This window comes from Brachyhypopomus gauderio, chromosome 12, assembly GCF_052324685.1.
Source record: "Brachyhypopomus gauderio isolate BG-103 chromosome 12, BGAUD_0.2, whole genome shotgun sequence".
Lineage (NCBI taxonomy): Eukaryota > Metazoa > Chordata > Actinopteri > Gymnotiformes > Hypopomidae > Brachyhypopomus > Brachyhypopomus gauderio.
The window spans coordinates 20,625,148-20,647,926 of record NC_135222.1 but is presented as its reverse complement, the minus strand read 5'-3'; the positions used below and the strand labels follow the sequence as shown (position 1 = coordinate 20,647,926).

The window sequence follows — 22,779 nt, the reverse complement described above, 5'->3', positions numbered from 1 at the left end:
ATTCGTATAACATTTCGTATATTTGCTTTCTTTTAATATATTTTTTAATAATATTGGTTTTGATTACAAAATATATTATTTGACTTCTTACTCTTTTTCATTGGTTCTTGTGAAATGGACCAAAGACACCAACTCAAATTTGAGACAATTTTTTTATTTTACATAAAAAAGGGTGCAAACTTGAGTTTCCCTTTAAGAGCGGAGGGAATTAAAAATTGAATTTGAAAGGTTAAATGTGGTACTTCATATGACTCCTCAGGAAAAAAATAGGTATTTAAGATTAAGACCTTTATCTTTCTGCAACTGGAAAAAATAATTTAAAAAGGTGTTAAACTGGATAAACAAAGATGGGTCCCTCATAATCGAAGCCCTTGACTAAGTGAAACCATTTAAATACATTAAGTAACATTCATATTTCAACACAAATTCATGATACAATTTTTAGATTCAATGCTTTATAGTATCTTTGAAAAATATGGCCAGAACCAGAAAGGGAATGACACCTGCAGAACTGTACAATTACATTTCCCATATCATAGAAGCAAGGAAAGTTCATTTTGTCTCACAGGAATTTCTTTAAGAAACACAGGGAAAAAAAGTGGTGATAAAATATTGACAATTGAAATATTGCAGTACTGTCCAAACTCCCCACATAAAATCCTATCAATATAAAGTTTAAGAATGTGCCATTAATGCAGACTCAAGAATCTGTTCACATTCAATTCTTTGTTCAACAGGTTTACACACTGATTTAAACATGTCAGAACAATGGCAATCAGTTTCAGATGGAAACAAGGCTTTGTTGCAAAATGGCAAGTAATATGACAGTGTATAGTAACAAACTAGAATAACATGGAGATTACCTGCAGGACTAAAGCTAATCTTCAAAGATGTCAAAACTTAAAGCAGCCTTTATAGATGCTAGATGATTGCAGCTGTGAACAGAAATGATATAAACTCATGCCCAGAGTGTACATCAAATAAAAGTCCCACATACAAGTATTTACCATTGCTCTTTTGACCATGAGCCATGCACACAAGAATCTGTGGAATGTCGACCTTCGAGTTAATGTTGGTATCGTGTGAGAATCATAAACTGCCATTTTAACCCCTTGATAGGAGATGTTTCCACTACAGTGATGCAAATGAAACAGCCATTATTTAACTTTACGAAAGGCGTTTGGATTCTTTAAGATCAACATGATCTTATGAGAAATCCATCTAAAAAGAAATAAAAAGAGAAACAGAACAAGATTATTAGCCTTATTCTGAATATGAAATGTACTTTATTCACCACCCTTTCTTTGTAAATGGAGGTTAATATGTGCACAAACTTGGGAAGGAAAAAAAAACCAGACAGGTTGTTAATATATGGTGGTCTGAAACAGTCATTACTTTGCATTGAGGAGAAAGCTAGTAGTCATTAAAGATGGTCTCAGACCAGAGCGCAGTAGAAAGGAACCAATTCTGGAAAGCTCAAAAGTACTTCATATGCAGAAGATATGATTTCACTGTAATTTCAGTGTCTGGAGCAGTCTTCAATATAAGCAGATCCCCTTTTCAACCAGCAGATGGCACCCTTCAGCTATGTTATTACTCAAACCCTAGGTAATAGTTTTAGTGTTCCAGCCACAAGTAACCTTCTCTATTCCAGCCATTTTGAGTTTAGCAGAGATAAATCAGGGTCGGAAATTGCCAGGTCTCCTGTTTCTTACGCATATCCTTAACCTTTTTAACACTGACCTTAGGTCAGGGCGGAGGCACAACTTCTACCAACACCCATAAGACCATTGATTATCTGCAATGTATATTCGCATTACCATCCAGTGTGTGAAAATGCTGCGTCCTGGTGACAGGTAACGGAAGCGTGTTGGGACGGTATGAGTTCGAGGATAGACTCGTCTTCCCTCACAAAGCCATTTGTCCTCGAGCGAGCACATAGACACACCTGTCAGCAGCAAACAGCACATGTCCAAGAAACACTAAATCCTCACCAAACACTCACACAGAGGCACGTAATACGCAATACAAGAAAAGAAGGTTCGATAAAAATTGCAGAAAGAAGTCTCCTCCACCTCGCCACCAGGGAGAATATTCGGCAAGCAGTAAGCAGTTTTCAAGTACTTTTCACAAAATAATTTAGAACCAACGTGAACTGAAGCCACACTGGATGAGATTAAGATAAAACTCTATAACCAAACATCTGAAATATTGCTCACAATGCACAGTAATGTTGCATACACACTGGGGCAGCAGCCGGTGGGCCGCGCTTTACTGCCCCTGTATCACGGAGGCCAGCGTCTTTCATGTACAAGGATGCGTTCTGATCTCATCCAGCATCTCATCAGACGGGGATTTACAAACTACCTACTTAATCCAAAAAACAAACAAAAAACAAACAAACAAACAAACCACATACAAACAAACCCAGGAAAGATGAAGAACGCTTCCACATATTTGGAAGAGAAAGGACCTGCAAAAATGTACACAGTGAACGTTCACCACGCGACATCTAGCTAACAAAGGAACGGGACAGTCAGGTGTAACATCACCGCTGGTCCTTCAGTGCCACCAATGTGTTCTGTCAAGGTCTGGATAGGGTCCATCATGTCCATCTGACCAGTCTTTTTGGATAATTTAGAACAAGTCCCATTTCTCTTGTAATCCTGGCCCTCATGTTTGTCCAGCGAGTTTTTCCCTCTGCTAATCAAAATAAATACAGTGCGCTCACCAATATCACCAGCGTGGGGTTCTCAAATCACCCTTCACTGCCATTTATTGTGTGATGGAACCTAAGATGGCTGTAGAGTGCAGAAAACACAACAACAGTACAGGCAAGAGACAATCAAGGTAAACAACAGGTTAATGAAAATGTAGTGCAGTCAACCTCTCCCACGGTGCCTCTCTCTCCATTCCCAACATCTGTATGGTCAGATGAACAAAAAGCATAAATTTATACAAGTTCTTACACTTGCAACACACAAAAAAAAAAGAATCAAAAAGATGTAGTGATGTTGTGGACGGATAATCCTTGCAGAAAGGAGAGAGAAAAACATGAAAAAAGAAAAAAAAACCCCCAAAAAAACAAATCACAAAGGCCATATCACCACTTGGATTAAAATCCCATTCCTTCAAAGCCATTATACCATTTTCTGGCAGAAAGGCGGGAGGCGTGTCCAACTACCTCCTGGAGGTACAAGCATGATTCAACTCAAGTCAATAACTATGTTAATGAGTATGTTAATGAGTTCAATCAGGTGTGCTAGCGGCAGGACAGCGAGTCCTGCAGTGCTAAAGATCTCCAGGGCTGGCCGTCCAAATCCAATCCCAATTTTGAAGGAACACCTCAGCATCAAGGACCGCCTCATCCTACAGTTCAGAGGTCAAGGGCTGTCCTGTCTCAGGGCCTCTCAAAAGCTTTAACAAACAGAAAATGGACAGGATGGGAGAGAAAACGTTACAGCTTACAGTAGTCAGTAAATATGGAGTTGGACATGTTGGTGTGTGTGTGAGAACCATCAGCTTCATTTTGACTGTGTCTGTCCTAGGATTCAAATTCCCCTCTCCCAATGTGGTGCTGTAAAGGGGGTGGGGTGGTGGGTGGTGGTGGTGGAGGCAATCACCCATCTGTGGTGTTAGTAAAAAGGCAAGTGAAAAGTTCTGTAGTGTCTTGCTGTGGAGCCCTGGGAGAAACCCACGAGGACCCTGCGGTGTAGTGTCAGTTAAGGCATCGAACCGAGACGTTTCGCGCTGGCAGTTGGAGCGTCCATCTCAATGATGGACCGGAGTTACCAGCAGTCTGCACTTGCTCAAAACCCCCCCCAAAATCACGGTGGAGTTCAGAGCAGGGCACCAAGATGAGAAGAACCCAGCAAGACTGCTACAAGCACAGACTTCCTCCACAGCCATTACCACGTTACATGTGTTTGTCAGAGCGTTCCCCATAAACCGTTACGTCTATATGATTCTCTGTTCATACATTTAACAAGCACATAACGTTAGGGACAGAAATAAACAAAAACACAGTCTGTGTGTGACTGATTGCAAAAGAGCCATCCTGGCACATTAAACGGTTACAAGAATTTCCATTGATATGGCATTATAATAACAATAATCATCATAAAAAATAAAAACCTCACAAAAAAATGTACACATTCAAGCCAGGCGCTGGGTGGGGAGGGCCGGACGAGTCTGAGGAGAGCGTTTCTGATACAAAGAGAACCAGAGCGCAGCAGAGTTCGAGTCTCACCGGCAAATTCAGCTCGGGATCCCAGCGAGCAGAAAAAGGCCAGTTTCCTGTGAAAGCGCTACGATGTCACGAGAGGAGAAAGCAGCGTGATTGGCTGGTGGGGTGTAGAGGGTGGAGTGCTTCAGAACAAGAAGCTTGAACACCATTGGCTAGAGGCTCGGGCACGCGATGTAGCTCGCTGCCGACACCGTTCTCTCACGCCGCCTCAGAACACGGCAGGGTCGCACAACGCACGAGGGTCAAAGGCCATGAAGACAAAGTTACCAATGCAGCCCCTGTTATCACCCCCCCCCACACACACACACACACACACACACACACACACACACACACACACACACACACACACACACACACGAGTGCTTACTTCACACATTTACAGTGGCCACACAGGAAGGCCTGTTAGCATTGTTAAGACAGTTAGCGACCTCCCCCCGCCCACTTAAGATGTGTATGTGAATTCAATAAATAGACAAAGAAACTCTGTTTGCAATATTCTAAGGCTTTCTCATCCACACAATCAGAGGGAGCAGAAAACGCAGCGAAAACGATGAGATGTGAAACGAAGGGGGTGGGGTGAAGAAACGGCCGGGCGTGGCGGGAGAGCAGGCGGCATGCGAGTCCGGGTCAAAGGTGAGGGGGTTCGGGAGGGCGGAGAACGTTTAGCATATGAGCTTCAAACATGGATGGGGTTCCTCTGAAAGAGCTGCTCCCTACGAACCACGGAGCCTCTACCACCCGGCACAGGAGGTGAGGGCTACGACAAGGGGGGGGGGGGGGGGGGGGGCAACAGAAACACACACACACACACACACACACACACACACACACACACACACTCAAGAAGAATGACTAACAAAGGAGTGCAATGTTGTTCCAGTGCTTTGTGGTCCAAACTTGTGGGCATGTATCCCAACACAAGGAACCCGTCCATGAGGAGTGCCATCCACCATACATTCCGCAGAGAGAAGACACGTGCGTGTGTGTCTCTTCTCTCTCGCACGAGTTCACGCTCACGTTTCAGGGCGTCCTGCTGTCTTCGTTTTGAATAACATATCTTTATTGAGCGCTCTTAAAACAACTGAAAGGAGCGGGCCGGGCGGCTGGGTCATCATTTGTGCCGAGGGGTGTTCTTCCTCTTCCTCTTGAAGAAGCAACAGCACCTGCAGACACAAAGACTCGTTACCATATGGACCCACCAGGTAGCCAATCAGAACTAAGCAATAAGGAAGAGGTCAGTTAAGCATCTCTCGCTGGCCGCCTGAGCCGTCAGCGTGTACAGTAGCCAGCTTCAGTCCAAATGGACCGTAACCCTCAACGCTTCTGATTGGTAGATTAAAGGGCGTTAGATGGAAAAGCGGCACATTACACTACACACAGATTATGCTACCACAGGCTGTGTGGGAGTGCTCACAGATGCACAGAGTTTATCTGTCTGTGCATGTCAAGTATGAAGAATAAGCAGTTAAATGTTCACAGCCAAATACTCTACACTCTCACACACACACACACACACACGCACGTGTAATTAGTTAGTTTAGATATGAACAACATGACAGGACAAAGCCATGTGAGTGGAGTCACATGCAGAGGAAAGAGAACAGCTCCAGACTGACACAGAGAAACGTGACACAGTTCAGCACAGCCGCTCGCGGGGCGACGTTTCCGCGTTTCTGCATAGCCAGTCAGTTTTTGAGGTCAGCCGTTAGCGGTCACTGGCTAGAAGTTCTACGGCATTCAGGGACTCGGAATTGCATCTCTCCTCTCAAAATCTGGAGTCCTCCACAGACACTGCAGCATTAGCACTTTGAGCACCGACCCACTTTGCGTTTCCCAAAGTTTCTCGAAAACGTGACGTGTGCCAAAAAAACCTTCTCAAATTTCATTTATACCGGCCCGTACCACCTCAGCATGTGAGGTGGGGGGTGTTATTGGGGGGGGGGGGGGGGGTTACACGGTAAGGAGGGTCAGGATTACTTCAAGCTCCCGGCGACGGCTTCAGGTGCCGCGCCCTCCTGTAAGTCGGGTCTACGCGTTCACAGTCTAGGCTGGTCCACTCCCCTTGTGGGGTTTTATTTTTTTATTGATGCGGTCTGGAGAGAGGGACTCACCACAGGTTGAGCATTTTCACGCAGCTACGGAAGGGTGTGAAGAGAGAAAAGACAGAGAGATTATTACACAGCGGTGAGACGATGAGACAAACCTCATGCCAGCCACATAAGAGGAACAGGAAGACACACGCAGTGGACAGAGGAACGGAGATGGATGAGGAGTTAGAATGTCTATCCAAGCATGTCTGCTATGATCAGGTGTTCCACTAAAACTGGGCAACGCGGCACATACGACCACTCAAATGTGGGGAACTTGTTGTTTTTTAAACATCAGATATGTTCCCTACATGACAGCCAAACCGAGGGAGGAGGCCAGTTGGGGGGGGGGGGGGGGGGACACACAGAAGTAGCGATACACAGAAAACAAAGCTCCAACCGATGGATGAGAAAGACAGAGAGAGCGGATGAGAGAGGATGGGTCACATTTCTAATGAGATTCGATGGTGTGTGATAACCATGGAAACCCTAGGGTATTTGTTCTGCCTTTTAATTGGAGCCAGCCTGCAACATCGCTTACTTTCAAGTGTGCGCATCAGTAATCAAAGATGGCCACATCTACTCAAGATATCAAAGCGCTGGTGGAACAGAAAAGGGTTCTGTCATTATATCACAGGAAATGAACGAGTTCTATACGCACACACACACAGCTAAACAGAGACGGATTCGAGGGAGTGCCGGATGAAAGCGATGCATTTCTGCAGAATAAATGCATCAGCTAGGGGTCATGCACATATGAAGTTGAACTTCATTTCCCATAAGCCCACACCGAGAGGTGCCCTGCGACCTCTTCATTTCCTACTGGGGGAAAAAAAAGGCATGTGGAATGTACAAGCTATGCACTGAGCATTCATTCTGACCAGTTGAGATGTCATATCAGGCTCCCAAACTGACCATAGAGGAACATGGTCTCCCCCCCCCCCCCCCCCCACACGGGGCACACGTACTTGGCTTCATCCACCACCTCCACCTCCGCCTGCACGGTGATGGGGGCGCTGGAGTGGCCTGCCAGAGGGTCGTCTGCGTTCAGTTCTCCGTTCGTCGAGCTGACCACCTGTGACAAGAGTCAAAAAGTCAGACCTCAACAGTACCACCACTGTACGTTATTACCAGCCCGCGATGGCCCGCAGTACCAGAACCTGCTCTCCCGCTCACACTACATACGCAGTAGACAGCCTGGTCTGTTCACCTCTGAGAACCCGACCATCATCATCATCATCTTCATCACACACAGACCTCTAAATGAGACCCCCCCCCTTCTGGCACTGCGGGCTACGAAGGAAGGATTCCAGGCAAAAGGAGCGCGTCCTGCCGACGGACGGCCCCCCGAGTGCAGGCGGGGGAGTGGGGTGAGGGGTCAGGGGTCAGAGGGATGACGGGTGAGCTGTGAAGTACCTGCACTGAGCCCCCGTGCCTGTCCGACGCCAGGTGGGAGGTCAGGTAGGAGTTTGTCTGGCGGCTGGGCTGGACCTCCCAGGCTCCTCTGCGGTCGGAGGCGGCCGTCTGCCCCGGGTGGGGGGGGGGAGGGGCGCAGGAGGGCGGGGAGGAGAGGCGAGTGTGCGTGAGCGGGGCGGCACGAGGCCAGGTGGCATGCAGCGTGGCGCGGGAACAAAAACAGAGCCAAAGCAAAGCCAGGAATTAGCATTAGTGACTGAGCATCTGTCCAAAGTACAGACCAAATCCTCACTTACTCTGCACGCGCACACACAGAAAAATAAATCTCCCACTTGAGCGAGACACTCCGTGTTGGGTGCATATTACTGACAGATAACAGAGTGTGACTGACGGAGTGGGAGCAGGTGCACAGAACCGTGGCGTCGACGACACAGGGACGGTTCGGTCCGAGTGTACAAAGATGATCTCTGTTTATGAGTCATGAGGACAGACTGGCCCTCAGTTGGAGTCATTTGCACAGTTAATTGTAGTCATGCCATGAAGAATGATTCAGGTACACATCACTGACTCTGCTGCCATAACTGTGCTGGCCTTTGAGGGGATCTAAACACTTTGTCTGTACAACCCCCAACCCCAAAGCCCACCAAAAATCTAAACTTTTCTGCTGTCTGTTTTGTGAAACAAAGTGAAATATGGCCTCTTGCAAATGCATGTGCAAAGCTGCTTTGTACTTCAAAAACAAAGCCAAAAGCATGGCTGTCCCGCCTGGGGGCGGAGTTATGTAGTCCCGCCTGGGGGCGGAGTTATGAAGTCCCGCCTGGGGGCGGAGTTATGAAGCATGGGACACACAGCCGCTCGCCTCGACATGCTGGTGGGCGGAGCAGCGAGTGGAAACAGGGCGGGGCCTCTGTGTGCGTCACAGGAGGGGCCCTCTGCATTGGGGTCTCCCAGCCTGGCTCCTGGAGTGTCCCCACGCGTTGTACAGCCCAGCATACACCACACTCCAACGTGCCCATTTTGGGGGGGTGGGGGGGTTTACCTGGTTCCGCAGGGGCTGGTGCTGGGAGGGTCTGTCCCTGTGGGTGTGGCTATCTCGGGTCACGGCCGACGCACCAGAGTCCACATGGACCGACCCGACTGGCGTGGGCTTCACGCGCAATGCAAGGAAACATGACGAGCGTTAATCTCCAAAACACATGTTTACCGGCGCCTCTCAACACGACCGCTGCCACGGGGCTGATGGGAAAATAAAAGTGACTCACAATTTGCCTGCCGACCCAGTCGTAGGTGTAGTCGAATGTGTATCCTTTGCGTTCAAATAGCTCAGTGAACAAATTCCTCAAGTACTCGTAGTCTGGCTTCTCAAAGAAATCCAAGCGCCGCACGTAGCGTAGGTACGTGGCCATCTCCTCTGAAGTAGCGGGTTAAAGGGCCACGGTAATACAAAGAAACGAGTGTTAAACACCAGGCTTGAACATCACAGTGAAAAGAGATGAAAGCAGTAAAGGTCCATGTGGAGAATGAACCCGGCGTCTCATCTCCACCAAAGAATCTACCTGGAAAGTTCTCACAGAGAACTTCAATGGGAGTGTTGCGTTTGGTGTCCCCGATTTTCTGATACCGCTCTTTTAACGTGTCCGCCTGTAAAGGGAAACGTCAGCTTAGACACGCACCGAGGAACAAGCACTCCCATTCTGTGACACACAAACAGTTCAACCTCTCGTACCTTCAGTCCCTGCCAAGGGAGACTGCCTCGCAGGAAGTACATGAACATGTGACCTAATGCTTCCAGGTCATCCCGCCGACTTTGCTCTGCAACAAACGGGCAAGAAAAGACGTTGTCCTGCGAGTCCACAAAAGCAGCCCGCATAAGTTAAGTATTCCTGCCACTACAGCTCGTTTACGAGCCAGTACATCTTCCTGCTCACTGACGCGATGCGTCGCTCAGAACCACAGGCAGACTAGGAGAAGGTGACGCCGGTGAACTCACCCTTCCCAAGGTGCGTGTTGATGGACATGTAGCGTGCCGTCCCCGTGAGGCTCTTGTGCTCCCGGTAAGGAATGTGTTTTTTGGTTTCCGGGTCGATGTACTCCTTGGCCAAGCCAAAGTCGATGATGTGAATGATGTGCTCCTTCTTGTTGCCCTGCCGGCCGATGAGGAAGTTCTCCGGCTTCACGTCCCTGTATATGAGGTTCTTGGAGTGGACGTACTCCATGCGGGAGATCTGCGGAGAGACGGCGACATCGTCACATGAGCACCGGCGGTCACCACGGAGCTTTTGAACGGAGCGTTGCGGCAACACGTCTTGTAGAACACGCTACACAAACACACTGAATTCAGTGGCACAGGGCCACTACTGTGAGTCTCCTGATGAAGCTGTAAACAAATAAACACAAATTTCAGTCAAGCTAGAGGTGCACAAACCCATATAGTTTCCCCTCCGACTGTTTGGAGACAGTTCCATCCCTAAAATGCTGAATGTGTAATTACAGCAATCAAACCGATGTAATATTTGGAAGCCGACTGACCAAAACCACAAGCTACATTAGCATGCCAGTTTTGTTAGTGTAACAACTACAGAGCAGATTACACGTGTGAGTTCTGGCTGGATTTCGGATGTCTGTTTTTAGAAAGCACAGTAATAAACAGTGTTTAGCGGCGCCGACACAAAGCCACGGCTTAAAGCACGCAGCCTCCAGCGTTCTCTAGCCGTCCATGGAGTTTAGTGAGCGAGGTCAGACATGGACGCTCACCAGCTGAATGGCTATCATCAAGACGGTCTTGAGGGAGAAGGTGCGGTCGCACAGGTCAAACAGGTCCTCCAGACTGGGGCCCAGCAGCTCCAGCACCATGGCGTTGTATTTCCCACACGGCCCAAAATAGTAGACCTGCGGCAGGCCTTCCGCTGTGACAGACAAACACACATATGAATACATATTAACATTCACACGTGTACATATTTCTTTTATGTATACATTTCATTTTTTCCCCACATTTCAAAGTTTATTAGAAAAGGAGTTCTATAAATTAAAAAAGTTTGTTCAATGTACAAGAACCCCCAAAAGTTTTGAAAATAAAAAAAATAACACACACATACATAAATATAACAATATATAAAACCATGAGCACTGTATCCTAGACCTTCAGTGTTAATCACATGCAAAGTGGACGAGTGCAAGAGTCTAGCTGTTACACAATCTATGCTTGGTCAATTTTATGAATGGTTTATGATTTGTTAGACACACAGATTTTAGCTCACACAATCGCCATCACACCGGGTCAGGCGGTGAGGCTGAGGTGGGCGGAGCCACCGTGGGTTTTTATTTATTTTTTGTGCTGTTGCTGTTTGTATCTCAGCCTTGAGAATGGAACGCGTGCTGGCCTGGTGATGACTCACCCACGTTCAGGCCGCACGTCACGTATCGGGCTCAGGCGAGCAGTCATCAACACCTTCGCTGGCAGCCCTGCTGCGTGGAGGAGCCACACAGAAAGGGGACGTTCGGGGCTCTAGCCGAAGGCACCGCGCGCTCTAACCTCTCTCAGAGAGTACGCCCTTTGACCTCTCTCAGAGAGTACGCCCTTTGACCTCTCTCAGAGAGTACGCCCTTTGCGGGGAAACAGTATGGAACTGTACAGAGAGTCTGTACAAGCGTGGGGGGTGTGCAGAGACTTCACAATCCAAGCGCTGTAATTATGGGTATTTAGATGAGCACCTAAATGCAAATAAAACTCTTCAAATAAAAGGTCACTGATTAAGAGGTGATTAGGAACATGGCTGTCAGGCTGTAGTCACACCCGCTCCACCTGCGCCCTCTCCTGGCAAGCCGCGCGCGCGCACACACACACACACACACACACACACACACACACACACACACACACACACACACACACACACACACACACACACACACACACACACACACACACACACACACACACACGTCAAGATCATGTAGCACGGAGTCTGGACTGGTGTAGCAAGCAGCGCCGGTGGACAGGCCGCCAAACTGACGCAAACATGCTAACGGCCCCGATGCTAACGGCCCCGATGCTAACGGCCCCGATGCTATGGCCTCCAGCCAAGAGGAGAAGCAGCAGACTTCAGCACAATACCAGCTACACATCAGCCAGGAACAAAAGCCAACTGTCCCGGCCCTCCGGGATGGGCTTGTCCTCCAGGACGAGAGGGCACGCCGTAGGCGGTGCGGAGGGGGCGGGGCTTCGTGGTGCCGTGAGCGGCTGCCCTGACCAGGCACGACTGACTGGCCTGGACGTTGCATGATCAGACGGGTCACTTTGGATCTCTCTCTCTCTCCAAAGTCACATGTACAGTACATGTAAACAACATGTGATGAGCACAACAGACCTCCCAGCACAACAACAATAACAACAACAACAAGCTGATTTTGTAACAGCACCACCCTGAGATTCATAATAAAAATGGACCTTGACCGGCCAATTACTGGCCTGCTGATGCCACACAGATTCAGCCTCATAAATAAACATGGTATCGCTCCCAGAGAACAGGACAAAGTCAGGAACAGAAATAAAGCTCTTTCCTTGAGGCGCTCCGAGACTTTCTGGGACATTGTTAACTTCACCCCCCTCCGCAAAAAACAAAAGCCCGATTTGGTTGAAAACGGGACTGCATGTTTAGTAATGGACCGAGACGGGTGTCACCTGAAGAACCGTGTAATGTGTCTGGGGGAGAAAGCGTGGCGAGTGGGGGCTGTGTGGAGCCACCAGAGGGAGGCGGACGCTGCTTACATAAGCACCGGGAGCTGGATGATGTCACTCGCCGAGCCGAGCGCTGAGAGCGGAGCTGCCTCCTACCCATGATGCACCCCTCCGCTGCGCAACACGCCCACTCCCACCACGAGCTCAGCGGCCGGGCCGGTGCTGTCGAGCAGATGCCCGCTTCACCGTAAACGCACGGGTCAACGTGGTGGCGGGAGGCGTCTCGGAGGGGGACAGGGGGGACGACACCGCTCGTCCTGGCCCCGCTCGGTAGCCCCGCGGACATCTCCGCGTAAGCAGAGGGACACAGGGGCGGTGCTCCGTTTGACGGTTCAGCACAGCGCGAGAACTCCGGCCCACGCCGAGACCACACTGCGTCTGAGAGCCTACCGGGGGAACAAAACCTACTAGTATCTGTTGCACCATGTCCATTTCATTCAGCTCTCTCTCTCTCTCTCTCTCTCTCTCTAGGATCTAACGCAGCACGGAAAAGGGAGACCCCAACACACGACATTCAGCTTGCCACCTTAAGCACGGTGTTTATTTCGAGTGCAAACACTCCACCACCCTGCCAACATGTTAATCTGGGCTTCAGAGAACTCGACTGGCAGAAGGCGACAAACGCGTTAAGAGAGGGAGAGAGCATGAGAGAGAGAGAGCATGAGAGAGAGAGAGAGAGAGAGAGAGGGAGGAGAGAAAGAGAGAGAGAGGGGAAAAGATGAACTAATCACTCCATCGCCTCTCCGCGCGAGTGGGTCCAGGGGAAGATGAGTAATCACCAATAACATCCCGTCATCGCTGGCTGCCCTCTGAGCTTACAGCAGGATGTAGCACATTCCAGTTTACCTTTATGGAATGTTTTCGGGAGACCCCTGCAGACCATTAAAGCCCGAGTCCATTGTTATTCAGGCCAGACATTCTCCCCTTTCCCCTGTCCTCCCAGAGGAGTGGTGAAAGGCTCCCCCCCCCAGCGTGGAGGAAACATGCGTCCTCATGCCGTGTCCCCTAAGCAGATAGCGATCGTCTGAGCGGCAGGCAGGGGAGCGTTCCAGCGACGGAGAGCGGAGGCTAAAAATAAAGCCATGTGCAGAGCTCGTGCGGGAATGGTGTCTGGGCATGTGGGCAGGGGGGGTCTTCAGCACAGCCACCAATCCCCCAGGTGACCCCCTTATGGGAGATTTGGTGTACTCGAAACGTGGGGCATGGGTTGCTCGGATCCCTTTTCCCCACCTAAATAAGACTACGCTGAGAAGACATGGAGAGGAGAATGCAGTGTGGGCTCTGAGCCTCTGCCCAGCACCCGTTCACGTCCATCCATAAAGCGTGAGCAGCAAGCCCCCACAGCAGAGCTGCACACAGGCTCTCGGCGGCGTCTGGCCCGGCCTTCATATCCACTCCCTGTGATGAGGAACTGGTCAGAGGACGATTCGATGCATAATGACCGTCGGACATAATTTACGAGCCCCGTCCGGCGGAGAGGAAGGCCCGGGCCCGGGGAGGAACACACAAAGCACAAATGTGCACTGCTAAGGTACCATTACGGTAGCCACTAGTACCAAATCATTCTTCTCAGAGACGCACATTTTTTAACACGTGGGTTTTAGTCCTCCTGACCATTAGAGGGGCCGTGCAAGATGAGAATATACAAAACATGTAATGTGCTCACACTGGCTTTTAGAAGCTTGTAATGAGGCACAACTGTGTCCTATAATTGCTTCAGACTAGGGATGGCTGGTATGATATTGTTATAAACCGTGTGGTGGTCACCTGATACCATTTTAGAGCAAACTCTATTACCTTCAATACCATAATACTGACCATATGCACATAAATATTTAGAATATGTACAGATCTATCAGTAGTGCTACACTAACTGGTGAGGATGGTAGCAGTCAAGGTTCAATTGTTTCCTTCTGTCCCTTTTCATACAATTACAATTATTACTAGGATTCAAGACATATTTTTCCCGTCGCAACCAGTCAACAAACCTTGGAAAACATAAATGTGTTTAATATATTTAATATACATTATAATAACATATTTAATGCCTTGTGTCATGACATTTTGCCACATTGCCTGCCCCTACTGCAGACATGGAGATTCTACTAGAGCTGGATGTCTGCGGCTCCTGTCTACGTGATGGGTGTGACGCTCCTCCTGATTATATCAGCGAGATCAGATTAACCAGGAAACTGGAGAGCAGCTCCACTCCAGCTCAGCGGTGTGTGTGGGGAAGGAGGTGTGCTCCGATACCCTGCGTACCATTAAGTGTCGCGCGACAGCTGGCGGGAATGCTAACGGCAAGCACATTTGCAAATGTTTTAGTCAGCATCTGAACACATCAGCTGCATTATTGCAGAAATGTCCAAAGATATAATTCGGTCAACAAAAAAAAAAAAAAAAAAACAACAAAAAGAACACTTGTGTATTATTTGCCCCTCTGTACCTTCTTGCCATGACCTATCAAGGACAGACCGAAGAGCTCTGGCTTACGACACCAGCGAGCGTTTAGCAGCTACAGCTTTCGAAGCTTCTAGGTGGTGCATCTACGACCTTGTTCCTCTGTGCGGAGTCCTTCACGTGTCCTGGTGTCATCAGATAACATGTCGGCATCTCTCTGCGTAAATCATGAGGGTGGTGTTTACCACAGCCTGCACATGCGACCACACGGGGCCTTCGCAGTCTTGCGAAAGGGTAAAGACGATCCCGGATAAGCCGGTGTGTGGCCCACATGCGTTCTGTGGTGGTTTGAAGCCACTGCAAGTGCAAGTCAACAATAAAAAAATCTCCAGAGTAAACAGGCAGAAGACGGCACTCACACAACGGATTATTTCATGAAATCTGGTTCAAGTATTAATTGTATTTAAAGCCCCAGTGAGGAAAAAACTATCAATTTTGGGCTAGGTTTCAGCCCTGCCACAACAAGGTCCCTTGACTACGGACAGCCAGGAAATGTCTCCCGCTGAGTTGACTCCTTTCTAGATCGCCCTTGATAGCAGCCCTAGGACGACAGAGAGGGCATGACAAACATTCCTGGCCAGAATGCCACCTTCCCCGGACTGTTGATTCATCTCATGAACTCTATGTGGGCTTAAAAGCTGGCTGTTGTATAGCTTCTCATCAACAACAGCCACTGTGGCCCGTGTCTGAAACTGGCTGGAGTAGAAATACCAGCAAGATTTGGAATCGACGTATTAACAGACCACAAGTGTATCGACTTAATGGCAAGTTAGCATTCATACAACAAAACAAAACTGTGTATATATTGGCAGCACGTTAAAAGGCAGGCCGACGAATCCTACTACGTGTGCTCTGAATTATTCATGAACTGGTGCTGGGATGAACGCCCCCCCAGCTCCGTGAGGTGCCGTAAGGACGTGTCTCCTCCCCCGTACGAGACACGGCGCTCCACCACGCCGTACACATCGGCAAGCACACGCCAGCTCCCCGGACGTTTACCCAAAGCCACTTAAAAGGGCAGCATGGCAGCGCCTGGGCGCTAGTGCTGACTAAAACATCCACAGTAGCCCTGAAACCACAAGCTCCCTCTATCAGACAGAACAGCAGTCCCCACGGGGAAAGGAAGCTGACACAAACTAAACGTGTCACTTCCCTCTTCCCTTTCCTGGATGCTTCAAACCCCATAAAAAACGTTTAAAAAAAACTTGTGCTGGTTTTATCCTTGGCAGCTGAAAGGCACAATAGAATTTGAAAGCTGAATCCAGAATGTGCAGAGTAGCTTGTGCGCTTGGAAGTAACCCGGGCGAGCCGCCGTCCCGGGCGAGCCGCCGTCCCGGGCGAGCCGCCGTCCCGGGCGAGCCGCCGTCCCGGGCGAGCCGCCGTCCCGGGACGCCTCCTGCGTTTACTGCTCTGGCTCCCAGGGTGAAGAAGGCCTGTTGGTCAACCCAGGGAAGTGGAGCCAGTGTAATCCCGCAACACAGCCTGCTGCTCCAAGTGCAGAACGGGGCACACGCTGGTCAGGTGACTCCCGTATTCCACACCAGGTATCCGCACGCACCCGCGTTAGTCACTACCTACCTTTACGCTTCATTTATTTCAAGTAACGGAACCCGTTTAAAAACACAAGTGTAAACACGCAACAGCAAACAATTCAGTTACGGGATGTAGGCCGTCTCAACGCAGTTGTGCAAATGACACACATGAAGTATGAAGAACAGCATTAAAGACAAATGTGTGCGTCTATTTCATCTAAATACAAAGTGTAGTGTCCAGATAAAGTGCAACAATTAACAGTAGTGTGATGAGGATGCAAAGAAACAAGAGCAAAACAAAACGTACACGAGGCATCGCTAGCGTTTCAAACGTTACCTGTGCTGCCCAAGGTTTTGTAGAACCGGTACTCCAAATGTAGCTGTGGTGCCCTGGACTTCACGGGTTCCTTGAACAGTGAAGGTTGAAAGAAAACTATTAGAGGAAGATCACACTTCATACAATCTCTTTGTGCATTCAACAATAGATAGATAATCACAACCTAAACATAGTCCAGAGCCAAGTCCAGAGTTATTCTCAGGAGACCAAGGTCAAGTTTAGTGTTCCTATGCCAGCTTTTCGACCAGCTATTGTTCAACTTCAAGCACCTCAGCTTGAACCCCTAAAAGTAGTGAATGCCAACAAAAATAATTTTGCTTTTGTGATGATGCACTAGAAGCCAAATCTAGGAATCCCGTCTGGCTGCACGGAGCAAATGCAGGAAGCCTGTCTGGTCCTAGCGCCACTCTTTTCCATTACATGGCTAAATGTTGTGGAGACAGTGTTCATCATTAGGAAGGGAGGTCAAGTTGTTGGCAAGCTTGCCACCTCTTCCATTATTGCCAAATTAGGTATTCTCTCCTTTCATTTCATTTTTCATGTCACCTCACTGATCTCAATGTAATACAAACTTTAACAGCATTTTTATTTTTTTAAGACATTATTATGCCAATGCGGGAGAAAAACAAATAGCAGGATGCAGATTGATGCTGATCGGGTCTCTAGTGTGGGTTAGGAAACGTGGACGAGCCACAATTCCACACCGATGGCTCAGCAAGCGAAATGGGACAGAACCACAAGGCCAAAGGAGTAGCACCATGTGTACAATGAAGCAGAGGGGCACACCGTATCATTTATATATTCCTTAATAGGGCAGGAAGTCATTTCTGGGGCAGTGACTAGTGTAAGGGAACCTACATCTTGGTGGTGCGGTTAGTGGTCTATGATTCGCTGGACAGCTCGTCTACATTTTTCAGCCTTTGTGTGAGATCGATATTGCAAAAACAATGCTAATGATTATCAAATGATAAAACTACACAAGCCTACAGTGAACATGTTGACATAAACTGTAATATACATACCAATTTGATAGCAACATACTCGTTGGTATAGAGGTTCTTTCCTGAAAATGAAACAAAAAAGAAAAAAAGATTCTCAATTAATTAATCACAGAAATCACATAAGTTACCATTACGTGTGACACACGACTAGAACAGTGGCGTACACCCTTCAGGGTCACTTTGAAGTCTGAACCGCCCAAAATATTTGGGCTTTAAATCAAACAAAGCCGAGCCAAAAGGTGACAAAAAAAATTATATATACATGTATAATAAAAAACCCACCCCACAAGGCAAACAGAAATGAAAATAAGCAGCCCTGAGTGGGCTCCCACACACAGTGAACACACAGCAGAACAGGAACGCGTTTCACACAGGCACACACGCAGTGGACGGGAGGCCTCCATTTTCCACTGCCTGGGTAAAGAAATCAGCTTTGTTAAGAGACCCACTAGTCCAGCTGCTCTCGGCACACGTCCGTGTCTGATGGAACGGATCTGAGGACGAACCTCGTCCTCATCCTAGTAGCGCTGCTTAGGTTTAGGTCCATGACGAGGACCAATTTTAAAACCGTATTATGAACTACCGCTGCAAGATTAGCCTGCCACTGTTATCCAGGGAAAACTGGCTTACAGATTTGTCTTATTGCAACTTTTAGTGAATCAGTACGCAGTTTATAACAATTCACATACACTGCCAACAATTTCAAACGTTAAAATGTGCAGTATTTACTAAATTTGCTGTATTTGAACAAAATGGCCAAACTGCAGACTCACAACAAAACCAACCATACATGTAGGATCCTGCCTTCATAAATCATCTCTGATGGGAGAAGAGCACCGTTCTCAGCGATAGTGATCTCACAGCACTTTTAGAGCTCACTACTTTCAGACTGAAGCACTTGTGATTCAGCTGCAGTATTTGTCCTTGCAGGAAAATTTTTACACAGTAATCTTCCAAAAGCAAAAATCTGGCTGCTTCAGATACGACACTGGAGTCTAAACTACGGCAGCTCGGGTGGGTCATAGCCTCAACAGGGCGGCCTACAGCTGCCAAACAGATTATGGTGTATCGCTGCACTGCATTATACTGATGTACAACAAAAAGCACTATTTTCATGTATCTCATATCAAAAGGATCGAATATCACATCATCATTCTCTGCAGTACAAAGGAAATCATACAACAGCCTATGCTAACAAGCTAATGATTTTACCAGATTCGCTTACAATAAACAAACTATTACATGCTTCTATACATGCTGAAAATAAAGTGTGATAAACCTTGAAAGACACCCTGTCAAATAATAACGTTCCTAAACACACGACCGATTCATAAAATTCAGATGGGGTGAGATGACGGGCGATCCTTACCGAGTTTCAGCTCCCCGAAGTTTCCGCAGCCAATCTTCTTCCCCACGCGGAAGTTGGGTCCCACCATGAGGACCCCGGACGGCGCCGAGGACCCGGAGGGCCGGGAGTGCCGGCTCTGGCCCTGCGCCACTTTACTGCTCCGTGCCGGCCTCTCGCCCTCCTTCTCTCTGGGGTGATCCATGACGGCACCGCCAGGGACGCCGAGATCCAGGGAAACCAGGGCCGGGGCCCACAGCGCGGCGCTCAGGCGGACACACAGCTCATGGGACGGCAGTGAGTTGGGACCCCCGTGTGCTGCTGCAGTGGTTCTACTGGGCCCTCACTGCTGGCAGGATGGAGACGGGCCCTTCGAAGACATCCACACTGGTAGAGAACAAGGGCACATCGTGACTTAGATATGCAGTTTACACACACACACACACACACACACACACACACACACACACACACACACACACACACACACACACACACACACACACACACACACACACACACACACACACACCTTTTACCGTCTTCTTTTCCACTCTAGCCGAGACATTGGCCTGACTGTTTTCTTAACACTGGCCTATCTATATTCACAGAAGGATATGCATTTTATAGAGATTATAAAATAGTTCTGGAAGTTGCTCTGGACAAGGGTGTCTGCCAAAAGCTGTAAATGCAAATATAAAAGCACACTAAAGCTACCGCACACCCTTCGTGTGAGTGTTCTGGGTAACCTTTCTATATAACCAAGAACAAACAGTGCGTTCATGTCAGCTGTCATAGAATGGGACAACAACTGGCTACCTACACCGTTTCCATGTAAGAATGCACGTTGTTAATGCAGATTGCTTTTACCCAACTCGGGAGGAAAGAGAACAAGAGCAAAACCTACACCGGTTAGGCGATTCAACGCCATGTACCTGCACGTTTGTCTCAGACACCAGGTCTGTTCAGTAAACACAGGGCTGTAGTGCCTTGTTGATGGATAGTGAATTCCAGCACTTGCACAAATCTCCGCATCAAAGGGGCAGGTGTGTGGATCTCTAGTTTCATAAAGCCCCGACTACATGACTAGATCACAGCCAGCACCATGAGCGCTTCATGGGGAGAGTATGGAGCCACAAATACACCGTCTCTCCACCAGAACAACTTTCACAAGCAGCCAGTGCAGCAAACATAGCCACCGTCGTTCAAATGAGTTTGGCAAGACGGCAAACAATAAATGATAAATTAGTAAACAGCACAGTAAAAAAATCAGACTGGACTGCTTTAAGACAAATGAAATTCAGAGGCTGGGGTGGAGAACAAAGATAAAAAAAAGAAGTCACTGTGTCTTTACCTACCAATTAAGCTCAGCTCGGACATGACAATCAAATTACACGTTTGTTCGAGACTTGGTTTGACTTGGCGTGCTTTTGCTATTTGTAGATTAGTCACAGGGTTAATTTACCTATTTGAAAAATGAAGCGATTGTTCTTTTACATTTGTTGAAAAACCATCAAAGAAGCACCCACGTTCCTCATCGGAGTGATACTGATGCTCCATGCTGTAGCCATTAAAAGTCTGACCTGCAGTCATTAACCTTTATAGAGAAGATTAGCTCAGGGGGAAGGCCAGCACCAGAGATGGACACCTACAGGGACACCAGCGTTGAGCATCTATTTCCCCGTGAGCCTTCGGTGAGGGAAGGAGCCACGGGGAGAAGGAGCAGGTCAAGCCCCATAAAGTGCAAATAAGAGAGCACGAAGCAGCACATTTCACACTCATATGGATCTTCTCACCATGTAGGTCTGCATTCACATTGCGTAGTAATAAAATAATTTACGCATGTATGAAAATGGTTAACAATTCAACATTCGCTGCTACAGAAATAACAAAAGCCTAAAACTATTTTTAAAAACAAACATCCATATGGTGTTATTCATCTTGATATCTCCGTGCCCATGATCACTATCGGAGTGCTCACACATCGCTAAGCAGTGTGGCTGAAAGCCCCCAAGATTCAGCAATGTGTGAGAAAAGTGATCTAGAATGTTAACACATACAAAAGTTGCATATTTGGCTGTGTCCCCCAAGTGTGCGATCACTACATTTACAAGGATCCACATATTTACTACCAATTCACTGTGTGTTTTTACTTACTAGTATGTACTGTGATTTATATCACCATCCACCTGGATTACTGCTGGTCATGGTTAAAAATAAAAATATGACCCATAATGTGAAATTCTGATATTCAGTCAATAACAACCAATTCAAAAAAACGTGAATCCTTTTAAACTTCATGCAACAAGTACACATTTGCCAATAATATAACATGTACACAGAAACCAGATGCACCAATAAGCATTATTCAGGTCTGAAGATTATTCATGAGGAACATAAACTGCAAACAAATGAATATGCTTATGTGAATATGCAATACAACACAAAGATTTTCTTTTAATGCATTCATGTAAATGTCACTCAAACTTGGGTGATGACAAATAACTGGATTATTTGAGCAATTACGTTTGATCCAGCAAAACACAAGCAAACAAAACAAGGTTTAAAGAAAAGGAGTTGTGTGTGTACGTCCCCTTCACACGTGGGTTTGATGGTTCAGGAGAACCAGACACAAGACGCGTTAATAAATGGACAAAAACTTTTTATCAGGCCTGACGTGGAGCTGCTTTGACAACAAACAACTGTTAAGTCCTTTAGCCCTCGGCACCAAACAGAAACACTCGACACACACACACACACACACACACACACACACACACACACACACACACAGGCCTATTCCCATTGTAGTTTCCAGATACCTCCTGTGTTTACAGCATGTCTAAAGGTTAAACATCACAGATGTGCACCACTGCGACGCCTCACACGGTACGATCTCCTGGTATGAGGTGAGAAGGTGCCGTGAGCTGTAGCCAACATCTCCAACACCTGACCGACCGTGTCAGCTGTGAGGAGTGAATAAAGTGGCGGGTGGGCCAGCGTCGGTCTGCTCGCTCTTTAATAACCGGGGAGGGGGAGGACAAAACGAGCCCTCAGCACACGGGTGGAGCTGGCTCGGTCCGTTTTACGAGCGGTTCCTCCACACAGCCGCAGTCACACCACGGAGAGGAGACTGACGAACCGAGGCTAACGGCAGCTAACAGGCTAACGACCCGAGGCTAACGGAACCGTCTCGTTATTAGCCTCCTAGCTACGCAGCTAGCCGCGAACCCGACCAGCTACTCAAATGGTCAAAACAACCCAGTCACACTTACTTCCCAAAGGTGTCGAGAGTTCTTGATACCGCGTGTTTAATCGCTCTCTCGGGCTTCGGGCGCTCGGCCCCGTGTGTGGGATCCGTTAAAACACACCGTGTTCCCTCCTCACTAGCTCGCTAGCTAACCGCCTCCTTCCCCCTTTCTTTACTGTTCTTAACGTGAAGCAGCGCAGAACCACACCGTCTTCCGGTCGCGAGCTCGTCGTCGGCTTTCAAAATAAAGGTTCTCAGCTTGACATCATAGCTCTGTACACATATATCCATTTTATGGATTTACGATGTGAACATGTATATAATAATGGAATAACTGCGATATACTGTAATAAAAGATTTA

The 22,779-nt window shown here is 47.9% G+C and overlaps 1 protein-coding gene across 4 annotated transcripts; it reads right to left on the bottom strand.

The window, feature by feature from the left end:
* Positions 1–133: 133 nt before the first annotated feature.
* On the bottom strand, positions 134–22,605 carry csnk1g1 (casein kinase 1, gamma 1). 4 transcript variants are annotated; one of them, XM_077023727.1, is made up of 14 exons: positions 22,444–22,604; positions 19,193–19,555; positions 17,845–17,885; positions 16,823–16,892; positions 10,507–10,658; positions 9,743–9,977; positions 9,479–9,564; positions 9,309–9,393; positions 9,015–9,163; positions 8,792–8,899; positions 7,753–7,860; positions 7,305–7,411; positions 6,361–6,384; positions 134–5,412 (listed from the first exon to the last, which is right to left on the bottom strand). In XM_077023727.1, exons 2-14 carry the CDS (start codon positions 19,371–19,373, stop codon positions 5,361–5,363), a joined length of 1,398 nt encoding a protein of 465 aa, XP_076879842.1. In that variant the 5' UTR covers positions 19,374–19,555; positions 22,444–22,604; the 3' UTR covers positions 134–5,360. The 4 variants fall into 4 exon arrangements, with proteins under 4 accessions (XP_076879842.1, XP_076879844.1, XP_076879843.1 ...); XM_077023729.1 differs by lacking the exon at positions 7,753–7,860 and having other exon boundaries at positions 22,444–22,605; XM_077023728.1 differs by lacking the exon at positions 6,361–6,384.
* Positions 22,606–22,779: the final 174 nt, after the last annotated feature.